General features: G+C 37.1%; 1 protein-coding gene and 1 pseudogene across 4 annotated transcripts in view; one reads left to right on the forward strand and one right to left on the reverse strand.

Annotated features, from left to right (window-relative positions):
- RTTN (rotatin) overlaps positions 1-22,428 on the reverse strand; it is a 206,593-nt gene extending 184,165 nt beyond the window's left edge. For all 4 annotated transcript variants that reach the window (XR_003568290.1, XM_027852445.1, XM_027852446.1 and 1 more), the window contains exons 1-9: positions 22,189-22,428; positions 21,596-21,783; positions 16,584-16,785; positions 15,730-15,819; positions 13,086-13,176; positions 9,120-9,234; positions 6,774-6,924; positions 3,886-4,051; positions 337-506 (exon numbers count right to left, since the gene is read on the reverse strand). Coding sequence is in view for 3 of the 4 variants with exons in the window: in XM_027852445.1 (XP_027708246.1) it covers positions 337-506; positions 3,886-4,051; positions 6,774-6,924; positions 9,120-9,234; positions 13,086-13,176; positions 15,730-15,819; positions 16,584-16,785; positions 21,596-21,783; positions 22,189-22,219 (1,204 nt within the window). In the remaining variant the exon portion in view is untranslated. The remainder of the gene's footprint in view (positions 1-336; positions 507-3,885; positions 4,052-6,773; positions 6,925-9,119; positions 9,235-13,085; positions 13,177-15,729; positions 15,820-16,583; positions 16,786-21,595; positions 21,784-22,188) is intronic.
- Positions 18,414-19,046, forward strand: LOC114036060 (annotated as a pseudogene).
- Positions 22,429-27,317: the final 4,889 nt, after the last annotated feature.

Genomic DNA, 27,317 nt, shown 5'->3' on the forward strand with positions numbered 1-27,317 from the left:
ACTACTACTACTACTACTACTACTACTACTACTACTACTACTACTACTACTACTACTACTACTACTACTACTACTACTACTACTACTACTGGCTCTCCTTGGCAATCACATTGGAAGAGCCCGGTGACATGTCATTTTTTATAGCTACCTGTATTTTTACCCAATCTCTATTTTCTAACTTCTGCCAGCTGACCAAGGAAAACACATAATCTCAAGCAGTCTGAATGCCCTATGTGGTTGTTTTAAAAAGGAAAGAAAACATGCAAGACTTCTGGAAAACACCCCAAATTCTAATATAAAATGACCCCAAGAAGTAACTAATTCAAACCAACTCACTTGTTCTTAAGAGAGGGACTGCTGATTCCAAAACAGAGATGCAGAACTGGGGAAGACTAAGTTGCTGGAATTGTAGCTCCAATGTATCCTCAATTTCTAGCTCACGCAGATCAGTCTGTACCATATCCAAAGGTGAATGGATGGAAGGTCTAGGAACTGTACTACTTTCACTGTAGAACCAACAATAAACACCAAAAATGAACTTCAGCAATTCAGTTGGTAAATATTTATTAAGTGCCTATTATAAGGCATTGTCTTAGGAGCTAGAAATTCAAAGATAAAATAAGATACAGTCTCCTGTTGCAATCTAATAGAGTCTATAAAACAATGTAGCTATAATAAAAGGAAGAAAATGATCAAATGACCAATGTAAAGAGGAGATTGAGGACTATTAATAGCTGGAGGAGAGAGATATTCCTTGCAGTTAGTGGGCACTATTGGTAGTGGGAGTGAGAATCAGAAAGGGCTTCATAGGAGGAGGCACTTGAATTTAACTTTGAAGAAAGGGAAGGCTTTCAACAAGTGACTCTGTAGGGGAGCCTATTCCATGCATGGAGGAACAGGATGGATACAGAAGAAGGTAAGATAAGAAAAAAGGACAGTGAGTAACCTAGCATGGCTAGAATTGAATACAAGAAGGGGAATCATATGAAGGTTGGAAAAGTAAAAATTGAGCTAGATCATGAGGGCCCCTGAATGCTAGGAAAAAATTTACACCCAATTTGGAAGGCAGAGGAAGTCACCAAAAGTTTTGGAATAGGAGTGACATGTTCAAGGTGGTACATCAGAAAAACCCAGAAAGTGATGAAAGATGGACTAGAAAGAAGACAAAGTAGGACCAAAAAAAAAAAAAAAAACCAATTAAAAGTCCATTATAAAGAACCAGGCAAGAGTAATACAGTCCTGAACTAAGGTGGCAGAGGAGCGAAAATAAGGAAGTAGGTGAGAAATACTGCAAAAGTTCCTCTCAGTAAAGGGATGAGGATCTACTACTGGAGAATGTTGTATACATTGTCAGATACTATAACTGGGTCCAGTGTTTTTGCTTAACTACTTTTCTTTGTTACAATTTGAAGGGGGCACACAAAGGGGATATATTCTATAAATAATCACGATATAAAAGAGACAGTCATTAATAAAACCTAATTTTTTTTAAAGTAGAAGGGAGGACACAGATATAGGGGGACATCTAGTGACATAAAAAAACAAAAAGAGATGAATAAAAATCCATTTTTTAAAATGCCCTGAAAGTATAACTGACAGAACTTGATAATCAACTGCAGGTGACAGAGTGAAGGAGAAAGAAGGCCCAAATTATGAATCTGAGTAACTAAGACACTTGTGATGCTATATTTCTGGTTCATGTTCAGTTTTAAGCATGTTCAGTCTGAAGTGCCAGTCAGACATCTGGATGGATATATATGGTAGGCAAATGGAAATATGAAACCATATCTGTGGAGAGAATCTGGAGATAGAAATAGATGCTTGTTCCTCAGAAGAAATTTACTACATATTTATAATTTTGCTTATAGGAAGTTTCATATTGCCCACATTTAGATTTCTTCTTGCCAAAATCCTAAGCAAATTAAGTAGTGGATCCCTAAACAAATACATGACTAAATTCTATAAAAAAAAGGCTCAAAATTATAATTGAAGCAAAAAAGTTAATTTGCATTTCTTCCAATAGATTCGGAACCATGTTACACATTTCTGAAGCAATAAGAAACTCTATCATTCATCACATGAGTCAATTCTATAGAAAAACAAACCAACAGATCTACAGCACAGTCCTGAAATTAACTTAGAAATTTCAGAAGAGATAAGTCATGGAGCAACTAGGGCAGTGGATAGAGCACCAGCCCTGGAGTCAGAAGATCTGAGTTCAAATCTGACCTCAGATGCTTAGTATCTATGTGACCCTGTTGAAATTACTTAACCCAATTGTCACAAAAAAAAAATACATATATATAAGGCATATAATCTGGTAGTCTTTCGGTGACTCTTACAAAATGTTTCCAATACCTATTTATTTTCTTTCTCATGACCTCATTTTTTTTTTATTTGAACTTGTCCAACTCTAGCTGGAAAAGAATGTTAACAAAGGAAAAGACCAGAGACCTAATTTAATTAATACACTTAATACAAAATGAATTTTCATAAGCCTTGCAAAATGCATCATTCCAAAGAAATCAGTAAGCTCTGCACATTAAAGTAATACTTAATGGGATAGGCCTTTCTCACAACAGAAAGAAGCCCTAGGATACCAAGTTTTCCTGGCAGGAGGGAAAATATCAATAAACATTTAACATGAAGAATTCACAACAAGGAAAACCCCTCCTGCCCACACACACACAAAAAGATGTTAGAAGAATAAAAAGAGGGAAAAAAATACCTAATTGAAATTTTCTCTGTTTCGTAGGGGAAAAAAATCCACATCCCTGGCTGATGACCATAATCATCATCTGATATACTGTAATGACTATACGAGGATAGGATATAATCTATATAGAAAGGATAAGAACTGGACCTGTTTTATTGGTATAAGGAACTTCCAGATGAGGAAATTCCTCCTACCAATGCAGTTCAGCACCTTCTCACAGCATAGAGAGCTGCCTGGAACACGAGAGGTTAAGTGATTTGTCAAGGATCACATACAATCAGTATGTATCAGAGGCAGGACTTGAATCCAGGTCTTTATGTCTCTTGCCCTGCTCTCCATCCATTATGGCATGCTGTCTCCCATATACAAAGATAAACATAAACCATTTTCAAAATGCTTCTGGACTAAGGATAAGGCATATATCAACACTTACCACTGCATATCCAGATTAACTGTATTTTTAAATGCATTCAACATAGGAAAAATCTAAAGTTAAATGAAGAATAAATCAAGAACCTAATTCACTTTTTAAATATTTTTGATTTATGATAGAATTCACAAAGGATTCTTTAGATAATATATTTCTTTAATACATTTAAAATGTTGGCATTTATAAAAAATTTTAAGACACACCTAATGTTTAAAGCTAAGTCTACATGTGTATACTGCTTCAAAGAGAAGAAATGCTTCTTTCCTAATACAAAAACAGAGATGCAATGACAAGTAATGGTCAGAATGTTGCTCTTATAATTAAGAAATCTAGAATTCAAGTCCCATCTCAGATATTTCCTAACTTTTACATCACCATCAGTAAATCACTTAACCCCTACATGCTTCAGCTTACTTCCTAGGACTTATCAACCAGGTCCAGAAGGGTTATAATCAGCTTTGGTGAAGGAAGTTCCCACATCAGAAACTTCCTACACCAGAATGAAAGCTTCTTGAAAGTAAGGATTGTTTTTTTCATTCTTTGTACTTGTTTCCTTAGTGCCTAGCATATTGTCTAGCACATGGCAGGAACTTCATAGATATTTATTGATTGGCTGATAAAAATCACAGATCCTTCATATAGTCCCATTATGATATAAACAACAACAACAACAAAAACAACAGAGATATTCTAACTGTTAAGGTAATTTCACCAATCCATCCACTTTCATTAAGGTCACCTGGAAGATAGTGTATCCCAATCCTGGCCATCTCCTCTGGGACGCAAGCCTATATGTCCAACTACTGAAGGTCGAGGGCTACTGCTTCCCGGGGAAGTATTCTGGGAATGATGGGTGCCTCTTGTTTCACGGCTATAGGACAAGGAAGAATTCTGGGAAACTATGTCTAATAGAATAAAAAATTAGAAAATTATCAGTAATGTATGAATTAGTCAAAAGCATTAGAAGTTTTTACATACTATTCTTCCAAAGACCTTTTTGAATTTTAAAACCCTAGGTTTGTGCCTCTCGTATGCAGTCATAGGCTGAGGCAACAGGATGTGGTACAAAAAGCACTGGACTTAGAACACACAGAAACCTGAATTCAAATGTCAAGCCCAACACTTACTAGTTGTGTAATCATGGGCAAGTGAGTTGACCTCTGAACATCAACTTCTTCATCTTTAAAAGAGCCTGTGCTACCTATAGCACCAACCTCAAAGGGCTATTGACAGGAAAAATAAGTAATGCATATAAAGCACTTTGTAAACTTGAAATAAAGCACTATGCAAATGTCAGCTATTACATAAACATAAGATTTGGAAGCTTGAAAGGACCCAAGAGAGAAATTGATGCCCAGCTGAGTTACAATGCCAATGTCACAAATACAAGTATTAAGTATCAGGGCAGAGATTAAAATCCAGGCCCCCAGATTCTCAATCTACTATATCACAATACCTCTATTAATTTGGCATAGCTTTACAGTTATGCCTAGCAGAGAAATAATTTTCATATCAAATGCCTTAAAATGAGTATTTGAAACTTCCCAGTCAATATAATTCACTTTTAACGTTAACCAAGTAGGCTCCCACAGCACTGTGGTGCAAAAATTCATTCAGAGTTATCTGCTAGCTAGGTCAGAACTATAAATATTTTCCTAAAGGGGTACTAGGTACTCAGAAACTCCTAGCTATCAATCAGTCATTTACTGTCAGTAGTATTAATAGTACATTTCAAAACTACAAATCAAAGACTACTTAAATCTTCCGAGTTGTCTGAAAAAGCATCTTTCAAGTGGCTTTTCCATTTAGTGAATTCTTCCAATTATTTGTAATAATGCAACAACTGTGGTTGCCTAAATTTCCAAGTATAACAGCATCACACAGAACTCAGTGAAAAAGCAAATTATCTGTGCAATGTTATGACAAAGTACCACCAATTTACTATCATATTCTGCTGTCAACTAATATTGCAAGATTTTTATAATCCAGAAATCACAAGTCACAAATACTATTTTGATATCCTAATAACAGTTATTCTATTTTATCACTAGATGGTGCTTCCTTCTGAGCAGATTAGCATAGACAGAATTTGGCCCTTGGCTAAAGTTCCTCTCAGGTGTAAGTTGTACTCACATTCTCTTAGCCAAACCAAAGCCTTCACTTATACAAAGTGTACACGCAATGAATTATGAAATAATACTATGCTGAAGCACAATCAGAGCAATATTTGATGTTAACAAAATGCTTCAGCTCAATTCCTCACAGGAATCTTGGAGATAATTTAGTACAACACTGTCATTTCAAGAAGAGTTAAAGAAGGTGCAGAATGGTGACACAAAATAAGTATACTCTATGAAGGTAATTGATATTTCCTTAGAAACGATGAATTTTTACAATAATGTTCTATAGTAGATTTCTACACTTGGCAGTCTCTACTCTGCTTTCTCCTACTATGATTCTCAATCATCTTTTGAAGCCGTTCTTAAGAACCACTAGTTTCTACTGTTACTCAAGTAATTATCACCTGCTTTCCTCAATTGCTATAATCTTTAACAACCAGGGGAGATCTTCCTATTAGTACCTCCTGTCTCAAACCAAGCTGAACTTATTAAGCTGACTAAAAATATAATTGACTTAAGGTTTCTTCCTTCCCACTTAATATTTTCTGGTCTGTGCAGACCAAGGCTAAGGTAACACTAGCTCCTAGGAATACTGTTGTTTAAGAAACCCCCAAATTTGTTCTGCAAAACCTTAAAGGATTTGACATTGTGTCAAAAATGAATGAATGCTTCTTGAAATGAATATCAACATTAATTACGTATAATTTTTTTTACATGTTGAAATCAATTTTTTCCTGTGATAACATCTTTGAAATCATAATGGAAAGCTACTGAGAAAAAAATTGGTATAAAACTATTCAATATGCTCTCAAAAGCAGTCAGTTCATCCTTCAGCAGAGAGAGGAATCTTAAAGGCAAACGGCTCTAATTAAAAAAAAAAAGGCATCAATAAAACTTCTTTTAAAGTATACTGGGCCAGATGGCCTCTAAAATCCTTCAAAAATCTAAAAACCTAAAATTCCACAACATAAATCCAGGTAAAGCCACAAACTTCTTACTTTTAATTCAGATGTATTAATTTTTTCCCACTACTAGGCATTTAATATGCTACAAAAAAAATAAATAAAAGTTTGGTGAGCAAGAAAATGAAAATGAACATTTTATTCCCTTTTCACCAATAATATTAAGCCATTGTGTCATCAGCATTCAACCTTGAACTAAATCACAAAATTAATATCAAGTAGATGAAAACATAAGAAATACAAAGATGATAACAGTAACCAGAAATATAATTATGGCCAATAGCTCCCAAGAACACCTTGGTTACATTATTATCATCAGTATGAGAATGGAAAAATGTAAATACTTGGAGAAAAAAGAGCTGGAAATAGTTCTATTACTTATATGCAGTCTGTGTTTTTTAAAAATAAGAATATGTGGGGAAGAGAATGGGTTTTGTATTGTTAAGTTATACAAGCTCTATTCTATAACATTACACACTGTAGACTTTTTCCATTGTAGTTGTACGTATAGCCAAAATCTAATGAAAAAAAATAAATAAAAAGACCTTGTTTAAAGGAGAAAAATCCTGGATCTCTGTGAAAGTTAAGTCTGTTTCTCAAATACATGCACAATTGTTGCAGACATGACACTGCTTTTAATGCTAAACGTGGCTGCTCATCTCTTCCAAATGCCAGATTCAACAGAGATAACAGATTCTGAAATAAATAACAATGAAAATTGTTATAGGAACAATATATCTGATTTTCCTGCAAATAATTACAGAAGCTAAATGTGAGTAGATTTTCTTGGGTTGAGTGAGGGCCCTTCATCAAAAAGAATAAATAAATTTATAAATATTATAAAGGAATATGAACCAAAAGACCAAAAACTATTTAGCATAGAAATATTATTCTAGCTCACATTTAGATAGTAGTTTACAGCCCAGAAAGCGCTATCCTCATATCATATCTGTAAGGCAGGTAATACAAGTATTATTATCTCTTATTTGACAAATGAGAAATTTAAAGCTCAGAGACATTAAGTGCCTTGCATAAAGTAAAATGGTTAGTCATCAGCAGAGGCGACATTTGAGTCTAGGTCTTCTGAATTCAAGTCCTATACTGTTTCCACTCCACCAGGCTACAATAGTAAACCTGAATCAAAAATAAGAAAACTGAAGAAAAAGAGCCAAAGCTTGATAACAGTGAAATTTATTTAAAAAAAAAAAAAGGACTAAGAAGGAAAAAACTGAAGGTTCCCCAATATAGAATTTTTTAATTAACAGAATAAAGTCTTTATCTTCTAAGGAATTAGTAAGCCTTTTCGCCATCTCTAATTCTACATTATTTAATCAACCTGGCTTTCAGAAATTGAAAGAGTTCACTATCAATTCATCTTCCATTGCCTTCACCAATACTGAAAAACTGAACATGAAGTGTTTCATTTCATTTTAATCCCAGGAAATGTATTATATATGACCTTTCAACAGATCATGCAGTATTAACTGATTATTTCCAAAACTGAATGTTGTAGCATTTCTGGATGCACATGAAAATGTGCCAAGGGTTGTATGGGCCATAATTCCTGCCCAAGGTCCCTTACCCTTCAAGACAGGGTAGAAGCAATTTAAAAGGGCAATTCAATTCAAAAAGCATTTATTAAGGTCCTACTAAATACAATTGGCAACTAGGTGGCTCAGTGGATAGAACTTAGAAACAGAAGTCTCATCTTCACAAGTTCAAATCTAGCCTCAGACCCTTAACTAGCTGTGTGATCCTGGGCAAATCACTTAATCCTGTTTGCCTCAGTTTCTCATCTATAAAATGAGCTGGAGAAGGACATGGCAAACCACTCCAATAACATTGCTAAGAAAACCCCAAATGAAATCACAAAGAGTTGGACACAACGGAAATGACTCAACAACAACAATAAGGTGCTACACTAACTGAGGTTGCAAACAAAAAGTAGAAAAACAGTGCTTAGCCCCAAGGAGCTCATAGTGTGAGAAACAACATGAAAATATATAAGTAAAGACAAGGAATATGAGAAGAGAGCGCACTAAAACCTAAGGGGATCAAGAAAGGATTCCCATGGGAAGTGGCACCTGAATTGCATCTTTAAGAATGCTAAGGGCTGAAAGAAGAAGGAATATATTCCAGCAGTGGAATTTATTGTATATCTAGACTATACAAAAAGCCAAGACGTAATGCCAAGTTCAAGGAACAGAAAGTCTAGTTTGGCTAGAATATATACTACGTGAAGGGTGGTCATTGGAGGTAAGTTTAGGAGAGGTAGGTTGAAGTCAGATTGTGAAGAGCAACCTGAGGATTCTGTATTTCATTCTAGAGGCAATAGCCACTGAACTTCACTGAGAAGAGGAATGACACGGTCAGAATTGTGCTTTAAGAATATTATTTGGTCAGGTAAGTGAAGACCAGTTTGGAGAGGGGAAAAGCTGAAAGCGAGAAGGTTACTGCAATAGTCCAAGCAAGAAGTGAGCACCTAAACAAGAATGTCACACGTGTGAGTATGAGAAAGGAGCAGGTGGCAGGAAGAATGTTGTAGAGGTAGACTACTGCCCTTCTGCCCAAATTTTACAAGGCCCAAGATCCCCTCTCTCCCATCCATACATGGTAAATTTAAGGAATTCAAACCACATTCTACATGGCAGCTAAGATTGAGCTGCTTCCAACAATGAGGGTAACCATTAACCATTTTTTTAAAAATGTATATCCTTGGCATATGTAAAATATAAAAATTATGGCATATTATTACTATCATTATTGTTATTCTGATAAAATTCTCTTCAGAGATTCCCACTTTGCTTTTGTCTTATTGATAAATACTAATTTAAAACACAAATTTTACCAAATATTTTAGCAAATATAAAGATATTACTAAATATCCTTACCTGAATAATCTTTGGTCGATGAAGGAAAATCTCAGGAGGAAAATCCTGCATGATAACATCTTCCAACAGTTCACACGTATTCCAGACTAAAGTGAAGTTACTACTTCTTAAAGAACTGAAATAAATCAAGGCATTATTTAGAAAAACAACCTACTTGCACGTTAAAGATCATCAAATACTTTAACAACTCTATTAGAGGATGCATTTCAACCACACACTTCATTATTAGAAATTTCATTATCAGAGGTAGAAATATTTCAAGAGGCATAGGAAGGAACATATTCCATGAGAGTGATTCTTTCCATGCCATACCTCAGTTAGGATCCTTTCCTTCTCTATCCCCTCCAAGTTGGGCAACTCCCCTCCCTCTTGGTCTTACAGAGGGTACTCCATATCTTTCAGGACCTTGTCCAATCCTGCAACTTGGGGCCAAAACCTTTCAGTCACCTCTAGTGACCAAGCCATGAGAGTTCTATGAGTATATGCTTCCCTTTAGACAGATTCAAATGGTATCCTCAAAAGACCTGTCTCCTTCTTAGCTGTAGTACCATTTAATCATCACTTTACTTATGGATGGCATTGTACAAATGAGGCAGTCTTCACTTTCCATATGTTTATATTTCAGGCCAGACAACACTAGCATGAACAAAATACCATGCCACAAGCTAGCTGCCACTAGTTGGCAGGCAAGCCAGTCATGACAACACAGTAAGTCACCCCAAGGGAGAGACAGGTAGTTTGACCAAGGAGGCCCTAACACCCAAGATCTCTTTCCTTGCTCCTCCTTTCCACCCAGGTAGCTGCCTAAGGACTCTATGTCCAAAAGCCCCATGTGTAGCAGCCTTTGGCACCACCCCCACTGCCATCATTTCAGGGAAAGACACCAATGGAAACAGAGGCCGGGTAGCTCCCCCTGCCAGCATTGTAACCCTCACACTTTTTCAGCAGCCATGGCTACTTAATAGCAAAAATGAAGCTACTCCCAACTACTGTGCTTGGTGCTTTCAAATGGCTCAACATCAGAAAAAAAAAAATGAATAAGGAATAGGAGGGTAAGGGGACAGGATAAGGTAACAGGGATAGGGTAAAAATTATGATTTTTATGACAAACTATGATTTCCCTTTGCCTCTTCAGATCTTAATTTTTCTTTATTTTCACACTGAAGATCTTCGAGGAGTGGGGATGAAGACAAAGTATGGAGAAAAAGAATTGATTTTTTGTTCTCTTTGATGGAAGCGAAAAGGCATCTGAGCTGCTTTATATCCTCTTCTAGGAAGTAGACTTGCCTCCACTTTAAGCATAGAACAAGTGGCAGTCATTTGGCCATGGAAGATACACAAATACCTTACTCTCTGCTCAGGTCACTGAAAGTTCTTCCTTATTCACCTCCTTATTTGCTCAAAGTGAGATCCTCAGTTTTTGTCATTTTTTTCTAGTAGCTCTCTGCAGAAAGGCTACCAAAAACAGCCAGTAGTCTAGTTTGGCTGGAAGTGAAGTCATGTGAAATAAGATTAGAAAGAAATATAAGTGATACATAAGTGAGTGAGAGCCTTGAATGCCTGGGTAAGTTTATGTCTTTTCCAAGACATATCTACAAGAGATGACAGGGAAGCACTGAAGATTTCTGGAAAGAGGAAGACGGAAGAGACTGGCTGGTAGGAAGACCAAATCAGACACTATTATAGATCGCTCAGACTAATTTAAGATCATCCACAATATAGGCCTGCACCATTTTTTTTGGATATAGCTTAATAATAATGAGACTAAGATTAGAAGTTTCATCCCTGCAGAGGTCAATCAACTTCGATCTCTTTCACAGTCACAAAATAGAGCTCCACTCTAAACACATCATCTGATGCATACAATTTACTACAAGAGAAATCTGTTAGAAGTGAGGCTGTATCACTACTACTATTAATATAATTCAAAATATAAGTCAATGGTTGCATCTGCATAAATAAAAAGACAGTTTAAAAAAAAAGTACCAACATACTGGCTAAGAAATAGAGTGATGGATCAGTGGAATAGGTTAAGTATGCAAGACACAGTAGTCAATGACTGTAGTAATCTATTATTTGATAAACCCAAACACCCCAGCTTCTGGGATAAGAACTCACTCTGACAAAAACTGCTGGGAAATCTGGAAAAGAGTATGGCAAAAACTAGGCATAGCTCAAAATCTGACACCATATACCAAAATAAAGTCAAAATGGGTTCATGATTTAGATATAAAGGCTGATACTGTAAGCAAACTGGGAGAGCAAGGAATAGTTTACCTATCAGATTTATGGAGAACAGAAGAATTCATGACCAAACAGGAGATAGAGAACAGTACAAAAAGCAAAATGGATAACTTTGATTACATTAAATTGAAAAGTTTTTGCACAAAGCCAATGCAACCAAGATTAGAAGGAAAGTAGAAAATTGGGAAAGAATTTTTACAACCAGTCTCTCTGATAAGGGCCTCATTTCTAAAATATATAGAGAATTAAGTCAAATTTATAAGAATACAAGTCATTCCCCAATTGATAAATGTCAAAGGATATGAATAGGCAGTTCTCAGATGAAGAAATTAAAGCCATCTATAGTCATATGAAAAAATGCTCTAAATCACTATTAATTAGAGAAAGGCAAATCAAAACAACTCTGAGGTACCATATCACATCTACCAGATTGGCCAACATGACAAAACAGGAAAATGATAAATGTTGGAAAAGATGTGGAAAAATTGGAACACTAATGCATTGTTGGTGGAGTTGTGAAATGATCCAACCATTTTGGAGAGCAATTTGGAACTATGCCCAAAGAGCTATAAAAATGTGCATACCCTTTGACCCAGCAATAGCACTTCTAGGACTATATCCCAAAGAGATCATACAAATGGGAAAAGGACCCACATGTACAAAAATATTGATAGCAACTCTTTTGGTGGTGACAAAGAATTAGAAATTGAGAGGATGCTCATCAATTGGGTAATGGCTGAACAAGTTGTGGTATATGAATGTAATGAAATACTATTGTGCTAAAGAAATGATGAACAGGCTGACTTCAGAAAAACCTGGAAAGACTTGTATGGTCTGATGCTGAGTGAGATGAGCAGAACCAGGAGAACATTGTACATAATAACAGCCACGTTGTACAATGACTAATATTGATAAACTTAACCCTTCTCACCAATACAAGGATCTGAGACATCTCACAAAGGCCTCATGATGGAAAATGCTGTCCACAAAAAGAAAGAACTCTGGAGTTGGAACGCAGATTGAAGCATATCATTTGCTATTTTTTTTTCTTCTGCTGTGTTTTATTTCCTCTTTCTGGTGGTTCCTCCTACTGGTTCTAATTCTTACTTACAACATTACTAATGTGAAAATATGTTAATAGGAATGTATATGTATAGCCTATATCAGATTGCACGCCATCTAGGGGAGGGAGGTGGGGAGAGAGGGGAAGAAAAATTTAAAACTCAAAAGCTTATAGAAGTGATTGTTGATAATTCAAAATAAATTAATAAAAAAAAATTACCAACAAATAAAACTCAATTACAAAATCTATTTAAAATTTTTTTTGTCATTGGATAGCTTCCTTGAGGCTTATTTCAAGTAAGTCTGTATAAGTTTTATTCAGTCTAGAGCCAATGACAACTTCATTTTGGAAAGTAATTCACAGCAGTAAGAATTTCAACATAAAATGAGTATAGACATTTACATAACTAATCAGTCCTAGAAAATATACTAGCCTTTGACTGCCAAGGCAATATGTATTATTCCTACCCAGGCAACATATATTATATAAGGGTCTTTTGGCATATAGGTCCATATGACAAAAATTTGGTGAATATAAGCTGACTTCTTTTATTCACTTCACTGGATGCAAGCACAGTTTAAAAATTAATAAGCTATTATATAGGATACTGAACAGTACCATGTAAAATAAAAATAATTTAAACATTTCAGCTACTATACCTTTCATTAGAGGAAAGAACATGTCTATCTGTTGCAGTAAGCGGCAACCAAGGAAATGTGGAAAACTTCAAACATTTCACAGTCTGATTTACTGTTAATGAAATAGCAAAACATGTAATTATTATCACAGAATCACAGAATTTGGGCATTGGAAGCATTCTCAGAGGCTATCTGCTCTCACCCATATTCAAAGAGAATCCCCACCATAATATACACAAAAAAGTGGGGATCTAGCCTCTATTTGAAGGATAACTATATCTATAGTATTCTCCTGATTTGCTAGCTTAGTAAGCCTGTCAAAAAAGAAAATAAGATTAGCCTGGCAGAGCCTGTTCTTAATGAAGTCATACTGGCTTTCTGTCAGCACTGTTTCCTTTTCTAGATGTTCACAATAGAGCTATTTTTACAATCATCAAACTTCAGAACAATTTTCCCTCCTTTATTAATAACAATGACAAGTAAAACAAGATTCCCATCATAAGTTCCATTTTTCATCAAAGGTATGACAAAAACACCTATAACTGAAGTCAAGCAAATATTTCATAAGACTTAATAACAGCAGAGTTTGATGGCAAGGTCCCCAAGAATGGCAATGTTTCTCACAGCTTATTTTACATTACCTACATACATTACCATCTTTCAAAGGGATCTTTTCTTAACCAAAGATATATTTACATAGTATTAAATAGGTTACAGAAGCAAATTCGATAAGAAACATTTATCATGAACTAAGTTGGATAATCATCTTAGTTTGCATTGAAACTTCCATTTTGTCCGCTACCTCTCAACCTCGCTGAGAAGTAATTTAATTGATGTTGTTGTTGAACCATTTCAGTCGTGTTTGACTCTCTGTGATCCCATTTGGGGTTTTCTTGGCAAAGATATTGGAGTACTTTGCCATTTCCTTCTTGAGATTATTTTATAGATAAGGAACTAAGGCACAGAGGGGTAAGAGACTTGCCCAGGATCACACAGCTAAGCGTCTAAGGCAAGATTTGAACTCAGGTCCTCCTGACTGCAGGGCCAGCAATCTATGCCATGTCACCTAGCTGCCCCTTAACTGATAAGAGAGTCAATTCTATAGAAACAGAAAGAAGGCTGGTTTGGCTAGATTGCAGAGTGAGGAAGAGGGAGCAATTATCAAGTGGACATCATCCCAACTTTATATATTAACAATAACAGATATATCATTAAATTAAATTAAGTAAGTTCATTTTAAAATATTCATGATAGTATTATATGTTAAAGGTTAAAGTCAAAGAGGAAAAAAATTAAATAAGATGATGATCGTAGGTACAGATTCGGCCTTAGAACTCATATTAGAATGTCACTTTTCAATTAGATCATAGCAGTTAGCAGGAAGTTCAACAATACCAAAGATAAGTAAAAGCTACAGAACTCACAAATAGTATTTTTCAAATGGTTCTTTATCACTTCAGAAGTTAAAGTCGCAGCACTGAAACAATCTCTCCATATTTCCTTTCAACTGGCAAAGACCATTGTGCAAATAAGGACAATGGCTGGGCAAAAATTTCAACAAGTTAAAGAATAGAGTAGTACTCTTAGAACAAAAAGAAAAAAAAGTTTATCTCCAAAGTGTGATCAAAGAATAAGGTCCTTTGGTTATTATTTCTTTTAAAGAAAAAGGAAAAAAAGTGGGAATTTTAGCTTACACACTGAGCTCATAAGGATTTTACTAATAATTACTTAAAACTGTAAACTAAAGAATTTTTTTAAGACAGCATTTTAACAATGTCAGGCTCATTTTTTGTGCTATTTTGCCAAACTGTTTTTTTTTCCACCTCTTTTTCATTCTTTGTTACAAAGGAAAGCTCTTTGGGAAGGGGAGGGAGGAGAGATATTTGAAAATACAGATGACATAAAAACAAGAGATATCAATAAAGATTTAATTATTTTCTTCAACTCAGCTTTAAAATAAAATCCAGAAATTGAAAGGTCCCTAATATTTTCATGAGCCCCACTCAAAAACAAACCTTTACCCTTTCTGACATCCACACCTCCTTCAACTGTTCCCTATATCACTATATTATTCAGTTCAGTGACTAATTATTAAAGACCTGCCTGCCTTATTCTGTGGACTAATGATACAAAACATGATGTCCACAGCACTTAGTGTGTATTTATTCCATCATCTCAAAGACAAAGCTAAATGAAAACCTAACAAAAATTTTAGACAGATGAGAAATGCATCAAATTTTTAAAACAAACTATATTACATGTAATAAGCAGGTAAGTCTGTTTAATTAAAAAAATTAAAAATCCTATCTACATCTCTAGAAATCCATGACTCTCCACTAGTTATTCTCTGTCCTCACTTAGCTTTCACTCTGTTCTCTTTAATGGATAAGTAGGTTTATGTGAGTTCTGGGGCAGCCAAGGGAAAGTTTCCAAAGTGGAAATGCTTAAATGCCCTTAAAATGCAAGCCCATGAGCAAACAGATATATCTTCAACTGATTTTCTAGATGGTACATTTACTTGCCTCAACTGAAAGAATGTGTCCTCTGCATACACTAAATTTTGCATTAGGCACTGTAACATTTATAACAATAACAAATTTACACCAAAGAGGATACTTAAATTTAACAGAGAATACAGAAATGATCATCATAAATATATATATACTCAGTGATCCTGAATAGCCTTCAGTCTGTTGGAGATTATTTATGTCCTGAGGAAAATATCCAGGTCTAGTTTCATTTTCTTCTGGTAAAGCTGTGGAGCAAAAAAAAAAAAGGTCCCAAAATTGTATTGGCTTGCGCTCTCTTCTTTGCTCCATGAAAATAAAATTTACAATTTTTAATTACTATCTTAGTTTTTACAAGCTTTTTACTGCCCCCCCCAAAAAATGTAAAAAGGCATTGTTTAGTGTTGTTCTCATCCGTAACAAGTGTACTATTCTCTAGAGAATAAGTTACTGAATCCTACATTATTAGATAGGTATACTTTTTAAATTCCATCAATTTCAACCTAAAGAGTTCCTCCTCCAAACCATCAGCCCATCACTTTTCTATTAGACAGGTTCAATTATTTTAACTCAAATGAAAATATTTAAGCCTTTGGATTAACACAATGGACTAGTTGAAGGTTTTGTTTCCAGGATCTTTATTTCACCTTCGCACTCTGGTTTACCCAATCAATCAGTAAAGATTTATATAGTGGGCATTGGGAATATAAATACAAAAAATGAAACAATCCCTGCTTACAACAGGCTTATATTCTAATAGGGAAAACAACATGTACACACATAAGTATGTATAGAATATAAACATAATAAACATGATATTAGTACTAGGTAGTCAGGGAAGGAAATCCCTCATTAGAAAAGAGTTCAACCTATCACTATATTAAACACACAAGGGTGCTTCATCAAGAGGACTACTTTTCTTTGTATAAAGTCTACTTTTTTTTTTTATCCAAAAAACAGCTTTAGGAAAATGAGATTTTTAAAGGAATATATCATATTAATTTCAGATTACCAGTTTTTGGTCCACATACAAATGGCTTGGTTTGGAAAAATGTAGAACGATGATACGAGGAAGAACCATCTGAAGGAAGAATAAATAGGCCATCCATAATACCATCAATTTCAGCCTGCAAATCTGGATCCACATTAGGACGAAGCATGGAGAAGAACTCATATGCACCAATATCAAACAAATGTTGGACTGCTGATGGATGCTAAAATGAAAAGAAGATGGTCTTTTGAGAATAGCTATAAACAAAAACAACTACATTTCATGCAGGCAAAGATAAAACTTTGGCCATCATCTCCATATCCTCCTTAAAGAAATCTTAAAATCTAGCCCCGGAGCAACCCTGGGCTCTACTAGGCCATCACATCACTTCTTAGTCATCAGCTCTTAAACATAATACCTAACACACAGGACCCCCTCTTCACCTTCCAGCCTCCATTATGTATTGTATTCTGCCACTTTAATGTAAATTCCGTGAGGGCAGTGATATTCTTTCTTTATGTTTGTATCCCTAGCACTTAACACAATGTCTGGCACATAATTAGTACTTAGATAAATACTTTTTGCATTTATCTGCCTAAATTCAATCTTCCAATTTTATTTTTTCACTACATTTCTACTATTTCTCAAAGGAATCAATCTGTATTAGAAGATTATGACTTACAGAATGGTTTCAGAAATACTTATAATAGGGGGCAGTGAGGTGGCACAATGGATAGAGCACTGGCCCTAGATTCAAATGTGACCTCAGACACATAACACTTACTAGCTGTGTGACCCTGGGCAAGTCACTTAACCCCACTGCCTAGCAAAAAACAAACAAACAAATAAAAAAAAAAGAAATACATATAATAAAATATCTGATAACTATCAGAAAAAAAAGCTCAACAACATGATTCTCTAAAAGCACACAGAAGCACAAGTTGGCAGGAACAAAGCCTGGCTCCCTTCTTTCAAAAGCAATCTAATTTTGAGTGATTCATGGTCTCCCAGAGCAGCTACTCCACAGCTCTCCAGGTATTTTCTCAGGACCCCTGTATCACCACAGGAAGTCTCCCTGGCCTCCTTGATTCTATCCAGCTCCAGGCCCTCTCTCAGACTCCCTGCATCAACAGGAGTTGCACACTACTGCCTGACCTCTGGGATAATTTAATTTCCAGGCTCATACTCTATGAATGATAATATCCTATCTGAAATCATTCTTCAATGTTTCAACATACTGTCAACCCATCACTCCCTCTCCATCCTAGTGATTCTGTATTCCCAGTGATGGACTCCTAATAAAGCTGCCCTGTAGCCCCAATATTCTAACTTCCTTATGGGCCTCACTGAACAGCAGGCATATCCGGATCTAACTACACAATCTGGCCTTAACCACGTCACTGCCTCCAGACTCAATCATAGGCCTCAAAGAATAGCAAGCCTACTATCCCTAGCTAACCACTGCCCCCCCTGACCCCACTCAATATCCTAACTATGCCTCACTAGAGCAGAAGGTATGTCCATGAACTCATGCCCTACTAGAACAGCAGACATGTCCGTGTGATGGAATCCCAGCCACTGCCTCTAGCTAGCCACTGCCCTCAGACCCTTTCCTCACATTTCTCATATGTGTGTCCATGCACTCAACCACAACCACATCCATTTAATCTCAGACAGGACCACAACAGCCAGCCAATCAAATGAGGCAGTGGTCCTCTATTGGAAGATATATTAAGTATGCATATAAACATATGCAAATATTACCCAGTAATTTCAAGAGAGACAGACTGCTGACACCTGAGAGAAATAAGAAAGACCTCAAGAGGCTGCAATGAGGTCTGGGCCAGCGTCATGTTGCATGGGCACAGCCACAGCGGGGGTGGCAGCTGCTGCTGCCCATCAGAGCACAAGGAGCCTCTGCAGCAGCATGGCCTGGCCTACAGGCCCTACCTACACATCGACTCAGAGAGCCGCGATGAGAGCCTCGAGGGCAGCAGAGTAGGCAGCGTCTTCAAACTATGGGAGGAGTGGGCTGACCCCACCAAGTTTGTAGAAAGTGAGGCTGATGAAGAGTTGCTGTTTAATATTCTGTTTATGGGCAACATTAAACTGAAAGGAATCATTGTTATGGGAGATGACGATGACTCACATCCTTCAGAGATGAGACTCTCCAAAAATATTCCACAAATGTCTTTTGATGATACAGACCAAAAACTAGATCGGACTTTTAGTCTAAATTGAGAACTCACCAGAGAATTAGAATATGCCACAAAAATTTCTTGTTTTTCAAATGTCTATCATCTCTCTATTCATATTTAAAAAAACTTCTGCACTGACACCACAAAGGTGTTTCATATTGGACAGAGAGGAGAATGGACTGAGATGCGTCAACATGAGATGACTATCTGCAATTATGAAGCACTGGCCAATCTAGTAGATCACAAGGTCCAGCAAGTCACTCCACAGACACACTTCATTTCTTAAAAGCAAGCTGGGGCTCCCACAGAAGCTTTTGTGTCAGTGATAACGTCAGACAACCATTTTGGAAGGAAAAAGATGGGGCTGGAGAGAGATATGGCTATTGCAGCTTCCCCCAAAGCTTTGTTTCTTGGGACCTGAAAACTGAGGACACCAAACCATTAGCAAGGGCCACTGGATTATTGAGGATAGTTTGGCACTTTGGGCATTGTAGAAATTGGATCTTGAGCCTGTTGGAAATCTGGATGTCATGGATAACCCTTGATTTCCCAATTTGGATATGGCTGTGGACTCTTTATGTATTTTTGTCCCTTTGTGGCAGGACTTGTGCGTAACCTTTTTTAAAAATCAGTGATTATCACCACTGGGTCGCCTGCAGCATTGCAGGATCTTGAGATTTTGTTCATGGCATTGCCAGTAAGATTTCCATCTTGAAACACCTTTCCTTGATTGCTTCCTCCTGTTTGTGTGAAGTATTTTCTGTTTGTTGTGGCTAAGCCACTCAGGTCTACCAGGTAACTGCTACCCCCTTTTGAAGTATCCTGGGATTGTAGCTGGAAAGCTAATCTCTTGATCACATTGACAGATTTGCACCTTTTCTTCCTGCCTTTGGTAACCAACCCCTGACGGGGCAGTGTGTGCTGGAATTGTTCACATGGGTATGGCTATCTTGGTGGTGACATTGGGAGTTAGGAAAAGCATTGTTTATGGCATGATACTTAATGCTTCTTAAAAGTCAGAAATCTTTGAGCTCTTCTGTACACAGCTTTCTATTCCCTGTGACTAAGAATCTTCTTAATAAATCCATACCAGACATAAAAAAAAGAAAGACCTCACATAGTAAGTGAATTCTAAGCTATACTTTTAATAAAGTTAAGGATTCTATGACATAGGGATGAAAAGGGAGGACATTTTTCACTATACAAAGCCGAATACAAGCTCCTTAAGAGCCATGGGCTGTTTTGTTTTTGTCTCTAAATCTCCAACACAGGGCCTTGAAAATAGCAGCTACTTAATATTAAAACATTTAATGAACTGAACTCAACCAATGTCTGACTGACTCAGTTTCCCTTAATCGTCACTATTAAAAAATACATAGCACTGGTCACAAAGGAAAACATATCTTCTACTGTAAGCATCATCATTTTTACATATGCTTCCTCCTCATATACTTACTTCAAGGAGTCAGAACAATCCTTACACTGATGCAAATCACAAGCAAATCACTATACTTAGTGGATGCTCCTCACTGTTTGCTATAGTCAAAAAAGAAAAATCACCACTCAGTGGTCAACCTTCTATTGATGTGCCTCTGCAAATTTACTTAGCCCAGTCCTCCAAACATACACAATTTATCCACACCCCACACCATCGCATCGCCAACTCTAATCAAAAGATCATAAACTCTTCAAAGGTTTGTAGGAATGGTATCATTTTTCATCTTTGTATCCCCAACCAATTCTAATGACTTATCACAGAACAGGGACAACACTCCCCTTTTTTTTCATCTTTCAATGCCCAACTTAATTCAAAGCCTCATCATGACATAGGAGTGACCATGGGTTTTAGAATGATATGTCAAAAGAACTCAAGCACTGGAGCTTATGCCGCCTGGAAACACTTCAAATATGCCTGCTGAGAAGCCACATTCAATTCTATGTTGTTGCTGTTAGTAATGTCCGACTCTTCGTAACCCCATTTGGGATTTTCTTGACAAAGATACCGAAATGGTTTGACATTTCCTTCTCCAGTTCATTTTTCAGATGAGAAAACTGAAGCAAATAGGGTTAAGTAACTTGCCCAGGGTCACACAGCTAGCAAGTGTCTAAGTCTGAATTTGAACTCAGGTCTTCCTGACTCCAAGCCCAGCACTCTATCCACTTTGCCACCTAGTTGCCCTATGCTATGAGAACAAACCTAAATTATCAGAAATTCATTCTCAGAATGGCTACAAATGATGAATTTTTCTCGAAGGTCCATTCATCCACTAAAGTCACTGAATGATTGCAAAGCACACCAAGTGGAGAAAGGCAGCACAGTATACTAGACTAGGCACTGGACTTGGAGTCAAGAAGACTTAGGTTCAAATCCTGCCTCAGACTTGACTAACTGTATGACCCAGGATAAGTTACTTAAAGTCTCTGGGTCTGTTTCTTCATCTGTAAAGTAGGGGACTGGCCTCAATGATGTTTAAGGTCCCTTCTGGCTCAACATTATAATCCTATGAGAGTACCCACACCTCCAAAATCAAAGATAATATAACCAAAGATTTGGAGTTGGAACTTTAAAGGTCTTCTTGCCCAGATGAGCAAACTGGGGCCCAAAGTATTAAGTGTCTTGCCCAGAGTCTCACAAGTAGTAAGCAGCTAAGCTGGGATTCAAACTCTGATCCTATGACTCCAAGTCCAGCATTCTTTCCACTGTAACATAATCCCTGAAGAAGTATCCCCAGAGCCTAAGGTATTGCCTTGCACATATAAGGCCTTTCATAAATGTGTGTTGCTACTGAATTAAATCATTTGATGATATTCTTTCACATTCCAAGATGATCTTACCTTAACCAAATTGCTAAGTAGGTTCAGAACCTCTTCTTTCATGGGAACAGTAGGGAAATTGAACCATTCCAGTAAATAAATAAAAAGAAGTTTCTCTTGTACGAGTTCAACACAAGAAATCAAATTGTGTTCCACCTTGCATAGAATACTCTTGAGCGCCCTCTCCCTTATCTCTGCCAGAGGATGACCTGTCGAGGAATGACAACAAACCTCATTTGGGAATCCAACACAGGGCGTCCCCAGGAAGGAGCCTTAGTGGGGTTTTAAGCTTCTGGGCACTAGGACTTCGGGACACCCTGCACAAGTCCTCAGGTGGCACTTTGGGGAGGGGGGCGGGGGAGGTTGACATGAAGCGTCTTTTAAGAAGTCGATCACAACTAGCAGCTCGGTTTCCTAAAGTCGAACAAGCTGTTTACCCCAAAGCCCGCTCTGTGGGGCTCAGACTAGTCCCAGGGCGTCTGGACGAGGGGGCTCGGGCCTCAGGAGGGAACCAAAGAGAAGAGGGGGGAGGAGGGAAGGAGTCCGGGGTTGAGGGGACCGAGGAGGAGGCAGGGTATGGCCCTGGGATGCTTGGGGGCTCGCCAGAAGATTACCCAGTTTCCTGATCAGCCCCAACAAAGCCATCTCGTGCCTCCCGAAAGTCGCAGCCACAGCCTCGGCCAGCTCAGCATTCAACCTCCGCGCCACCGCGTCCGTCCGGCCGCAATTGTTGTCCCCGCGGAAACCGCGCCGCCCCCGGTGTCGGAATCAGCTCCTGGGAAAGGAACAAGCGCCGAAGATGCCGAGCCAGGCTCTGGAAGGGCGCTTGGCGTAGTTACTAAGAAGCAAGACAATGTTGTACTGGAGAAGGAAGGGTAAGAAAAGTGCAGAAGGAAGGAACCCCTTTCGGCCGCGATGCACTTCGGGAGTTGTAGTCTTTTTCTGAACACGTCTCTCTGCCTCCTGATTGGCCGGGAAACTATGCGGCATATGGTTCAGGACTCGCCCCTTTTTCCTAGAAACTGTTGTGTCTTGGACGGTGCTTTGCGGAACGCGGGTTCTTCGGCGGGGTTGAGAATTGGGGCGGAGCTCGAGGTCCCGCCTCCTGTGGCTCTGCCCCTTTCGCTCTCGCTGTTGGTCTTGAGAGAAACAGAGGGCCCTCTCCTGGGTTGTGGCTAGAGACTAGAAGAATGCATTTGTTTTAATATTTGAAGAAACATCAAGGTTAAACATTGCTTCTGAATCCCATTGGCTAGGTGAAATCATTACAGGAGAGATCCCTTGCCATAGAAAGTTCAGAAGGGAAGCAGGAGCTTACCAGAAAAAGGGAAAAAAAGCAAAGTATTAATGAAAGCCCACCTAAAATGAAAAAGGAAAGAAAAATGCGTAATGATTGGGGTATGGCTAAAAAAAAAAAAACCTCTGGCGTAATATGAATACTGTATTGTAAATGGTCAATACACGACAGTATATAAGATGTGTTAAGGGATAAAAAAAAAATTCGAGGGTATGCCCACACTGTATTACATCTAGAATTACTATGTCAACTATGATTGAAAGAAGCTGTAATGAAATACTTTAATGTTCATTTGTTCCTTTGTAAAGTTACTTAAACCAATCAATAATGTAAAAATTTTAAAGTTATCTTAGAACTTTATTCAGTTGTATAATTTAAAGAAAATACTTAAAGTAGGCAAGGGTAACTGATTAGAAGCATTAGTATCGGGGGCACTTAGAAGTGGAATAAACCTTAGAGGAAACCTAATCCAATAGCCTTATTTTATATATAAGGAATTTGAACCTAAATATAGTAAATTATTTAGATAATAAGTAGGGGAGCTGGTCTTTGAATCTAGTGTTCTTTTCACTAAAGCATGACTCTGGTTATCTATCTTTTGCTATTTAAATATTTTCCAAATTCCCAAACCGCCTCTAAAAATGCCTTATGCTCTCAGGGTCCTTCTTCAAGGCAAGGAAGGGGAGCCTAAGCATAGGAAAACATTTTACAGTTGAAGAAAGACTCTCAACAATAAAATTCTTACATAAGAAACAAAAGCAAGTTCAATGTGGAAGAATAAGACAAGCTATTTCAAGAAACTACTAGGTAAGCACAGGAAACTGCTGCTAAATTAGATTTTTTAAAGATATATACAGAAAATGATGATAGCAAGGTCAAATAACTAAAAATTAACCAAAAAGAGTGGAATTAATCTGTAAGAATGTCATCAGGAGCATAAAAACTCAGAATAAGCTGAGGTTAACAATGAATTCTAAAAACAAGTAATTTTTTAGCAATGGTAGAAGCAAGGAATGAAAAGACAACGGCTCAGAGTAAATATAATGATAATAAATGACAGGGAAAGCAGAACTCTGTTGATACTTTGCTTACATATTTTATAACAAAGAGAACAATCTTCAGACTGGGAGGAATGCAACAAAAGTGGTTTCCTGGGGATTGAAAGCCAAGATAAATGAGAACATGCTAAGAGAATGCCTACCACCTCAATAAATTTGTCACCAAACCCAAATAATTTTTTTTAAATTGTAGATTTGCTTGCTGTGACACAGCAGATCGCTATCTTTAATAAATCATGCAGAAGGGGAAAGGAGTTATATGACTAAAAATGGGCAAGTTTTCCAAATTTCAGAAAGAAAAAATTATAGATCCTCTGAACAATAGGCCAGAAACCTTGACTTCAATACATAGAAAATTGTTAGAATGTATTATTAAAGGGATGGTTTGAAAACATTTTTAAAATGAAGTAACAATTACTAAAATCTAATATGGGTCATCAAAAACAGTTTGTACCAGATTAGTATCATTTTCTTTCTTAACGAGGTTACTGAACTGATATCACAGAAATGTATAAACACAATACATGGATTTCAACAAGATGTCTGACAAAGCCTTTCAAGATATTCTTGTAGACAAGATGGAAAGTTGTGATAACAGAGTTAGATTAATAAGAATTAGAGTTAGAATAGGAGAGATGATAATAGTTAGGTTGATGTGGAACTGTCTGAAAGACCAGATGGAGATACTACTGGATAGGGTCACTATGGAGAAGTATCTCAAGTGGAGTTCTACAGGCATTTAGGTGCTATGTTATTCAGTATTTTTTGTCATTGATTTGAATGAAAGTGTAGCAATGCCTCTGGGCTACAATCCTAAAGAGTAACTACTACTCTTACAGGTTCAAGATATACTCTTTGTATCCTCAATCATATTACTATAGATCGTAAGTTCCCACCAGTACGCTTTCTACTAACAATCAGACAGTAAGCCCAATGAGCTCTTAGCAAAAGTCATTTATTAAGATGGTATGATGAAAATAGTAGATACAAATCATTCTGCCCCATGAGCTTGGGACTCCTTCACCCACTAATATATATAGAGGAGAGAGTAGGTGCAGATAGAGCACAAAGGTAGTTGGTCATATGTGTAAAGAACATACCATCAAGGCTAGTCACTCCTTCAGATAACCTCTAGCAAGCAGAGTGGATAGAACTCAGGGCCTGAATTCAAATCCAACCTCAGACACTTACTAACTGTATGACCCTGGGCAAATCACCTAATCTCTATTTATCTCAGTTTCCCCAACTGTAAAATGGAAATAATAATAGCACCTACCTTGTAGGATTGTTGTGAGGATCAAATGAAAGATTCATAAAAAGTGCTTAGCCCAGTGTCTAGCACATATTAGGTGCTATATAAATGCTTTTTCCATTCCCCTCTGATACTGCTAGTCTTTGGAAGTCCTTTCTTTTCTTGTGGACATCTCATAATGCTTCCCCTGGGCAAATAATTTCTTCTGGGTAGTTTACTGGATGGGGCTCTGAGAGTCTGCAGAGAGCTCAATTCTAAATCGCCAGGGCTAGCCCTTTCTTGATGCTATATTGGGCACAATTATTTGTTGCCAGAAGTCTTATTCCTTGAAACAGTCCTTGTGCTATACTGATTGCCTCACTGTATCTCTGTCTGTAGAGTATTCCCTCAACTATTCCTCAGACTTTCTTAAACTGACTCACGAAATGCAGGATTGTGAGACTCCCTTTGTGCAAGTAGCTCCACTGATAGACACCAGGGCTAACTGGGGAAGCATAAGAAAATTCCCTCTTTCCCTCAAGAGATAAAGAGCTAAGTTCTTTGCTAACTATTTGCTCCTGGCATATTCAACTTGCGACTGTCCCCGGAACTTAAAGTCCTGTAGGCTCTTTTTGTAGTGGCAAAGAATTTAAAATTGAGGGGATGCCCTGAAATTGTGGAATGGCTAAACAAGTTGTGGTATATGATTGTGATGGAATAACTATTGTGGTATAAGAAATAATAAGCAGGCAGATTTCAAAAAGACCTGGACTTATATGAACTGATGCAAAGTGAAGTGAGCAGAACCAGGAGACCATTGAACACAGTAACAGCAATACCGTATGATGATCAACTCTGAATGACTTAGCTAGTCTCTGCGATCCCATGATTCAAGACAATTCCAAAAGACTTATGAAAAAAAAAATACTATCCACCTCCAGAGAAAGAACTGATGGTGTGTGAATGCAGATTGAAGCATACTATTTTTCAGTTTCTGTATTTTTATGTGTTTTTTTTTCTTTGGGTATGTGTCTTCTTTCACAACATGACTAATACGGTAATATTTTTTTCATGATTGAACATGTATAACCTGTATTTAATTGCTTGCTGTCTCAGGGAGGGGGGAAATGAAGAGGGAGAGAGATAAAAAATTTTAAATGAATATTAAAAATTGTCTTTATGTACAAATGGGAAAAATATATATATGAGTGAGTGTATATGTATGTGTATATATGTGTGTATATGTATATGTGTGTGTGTGTATATACTATATATATGTATATGTGTGTGTGTGTGTATATATATATATATATATATACACACACACATATATATTCCTGTAATGGCCTATCATTGTTCAAGTAATGATAGTTGCACCCTTTTGCCAGTCAGAGAAAGGTGTCTCCAATTTATAAAGAGATAATGATGTGTTCATCATTATGAATGTTCACTCCCCCCTCATGCTTACAAAAGGATTGGAGGAATGTTTATCACATTTTAAAGCAACATAATAATTAATGATTATATTGTGCTTTGGAATTTGAAAAGTGCTTTTACATACATTATATCATTTGAATTCACAACAATCTCCTAAGACAGTTACTACAGCTATTATTATTCCCATTTTACCATTGCAGTAACTCAGGAACACAAGCAATTTAAGTGTCAAAAAAGGATTTGAACTCAGGTTGGCCTGCCTCCCAGACCAGCACTATATTCATTATTCTACACTGCCTCTCTATATCTGCTTCTATATCACTAGGAAAGAAGATGAAACTTGCACCTCCAATTTTTTTTTTTACAAACTAGAGCTTTGGACTGAGTCTAATGAAATGAAATTTAATGGAAATGAATGTAAAGTTTGTCTTTAAAACATGAAAAATTTTCATGAAAAATATAGGGTTCAGTATATTACAAGGTTCAAATGAATCAGCAAAGTGATATGACCCCTAAAATGCTTTTCAACTCAGGTTCTCACAGGCATGGCAGCCAAAATAACTAATATAATCTTCCTTTAATGATTTGGATTTAATGATTCCTCCCCCCACTCCATAGAGGAATGAAGCAGCTTGAAGGAGCTTGACCTTTGCACCAGAGAAGTCCACCTATGGATTCAAGAAAGGGCTTCTAGTAACCATGAGTTGTGAGTTTACCCTT

This window comes from Vombatus ursinus, unplaced genomic scaffold (genome assembly GCF_900497805.2).
Source record: "Vombatus ursinus unplaced genomic scaffold, bare-nosed wombat genome assembly UNPS02009573.1, whole genome shotgun sequence".
In the NCBI taxonomy this organism is placed as follows: domain Eukaryota; kingdom Metazoa; phylum Chordata; class Mammalia; order Diprotodontia; family Vombatidae; genus Vombatus; species Vombatus ursinus.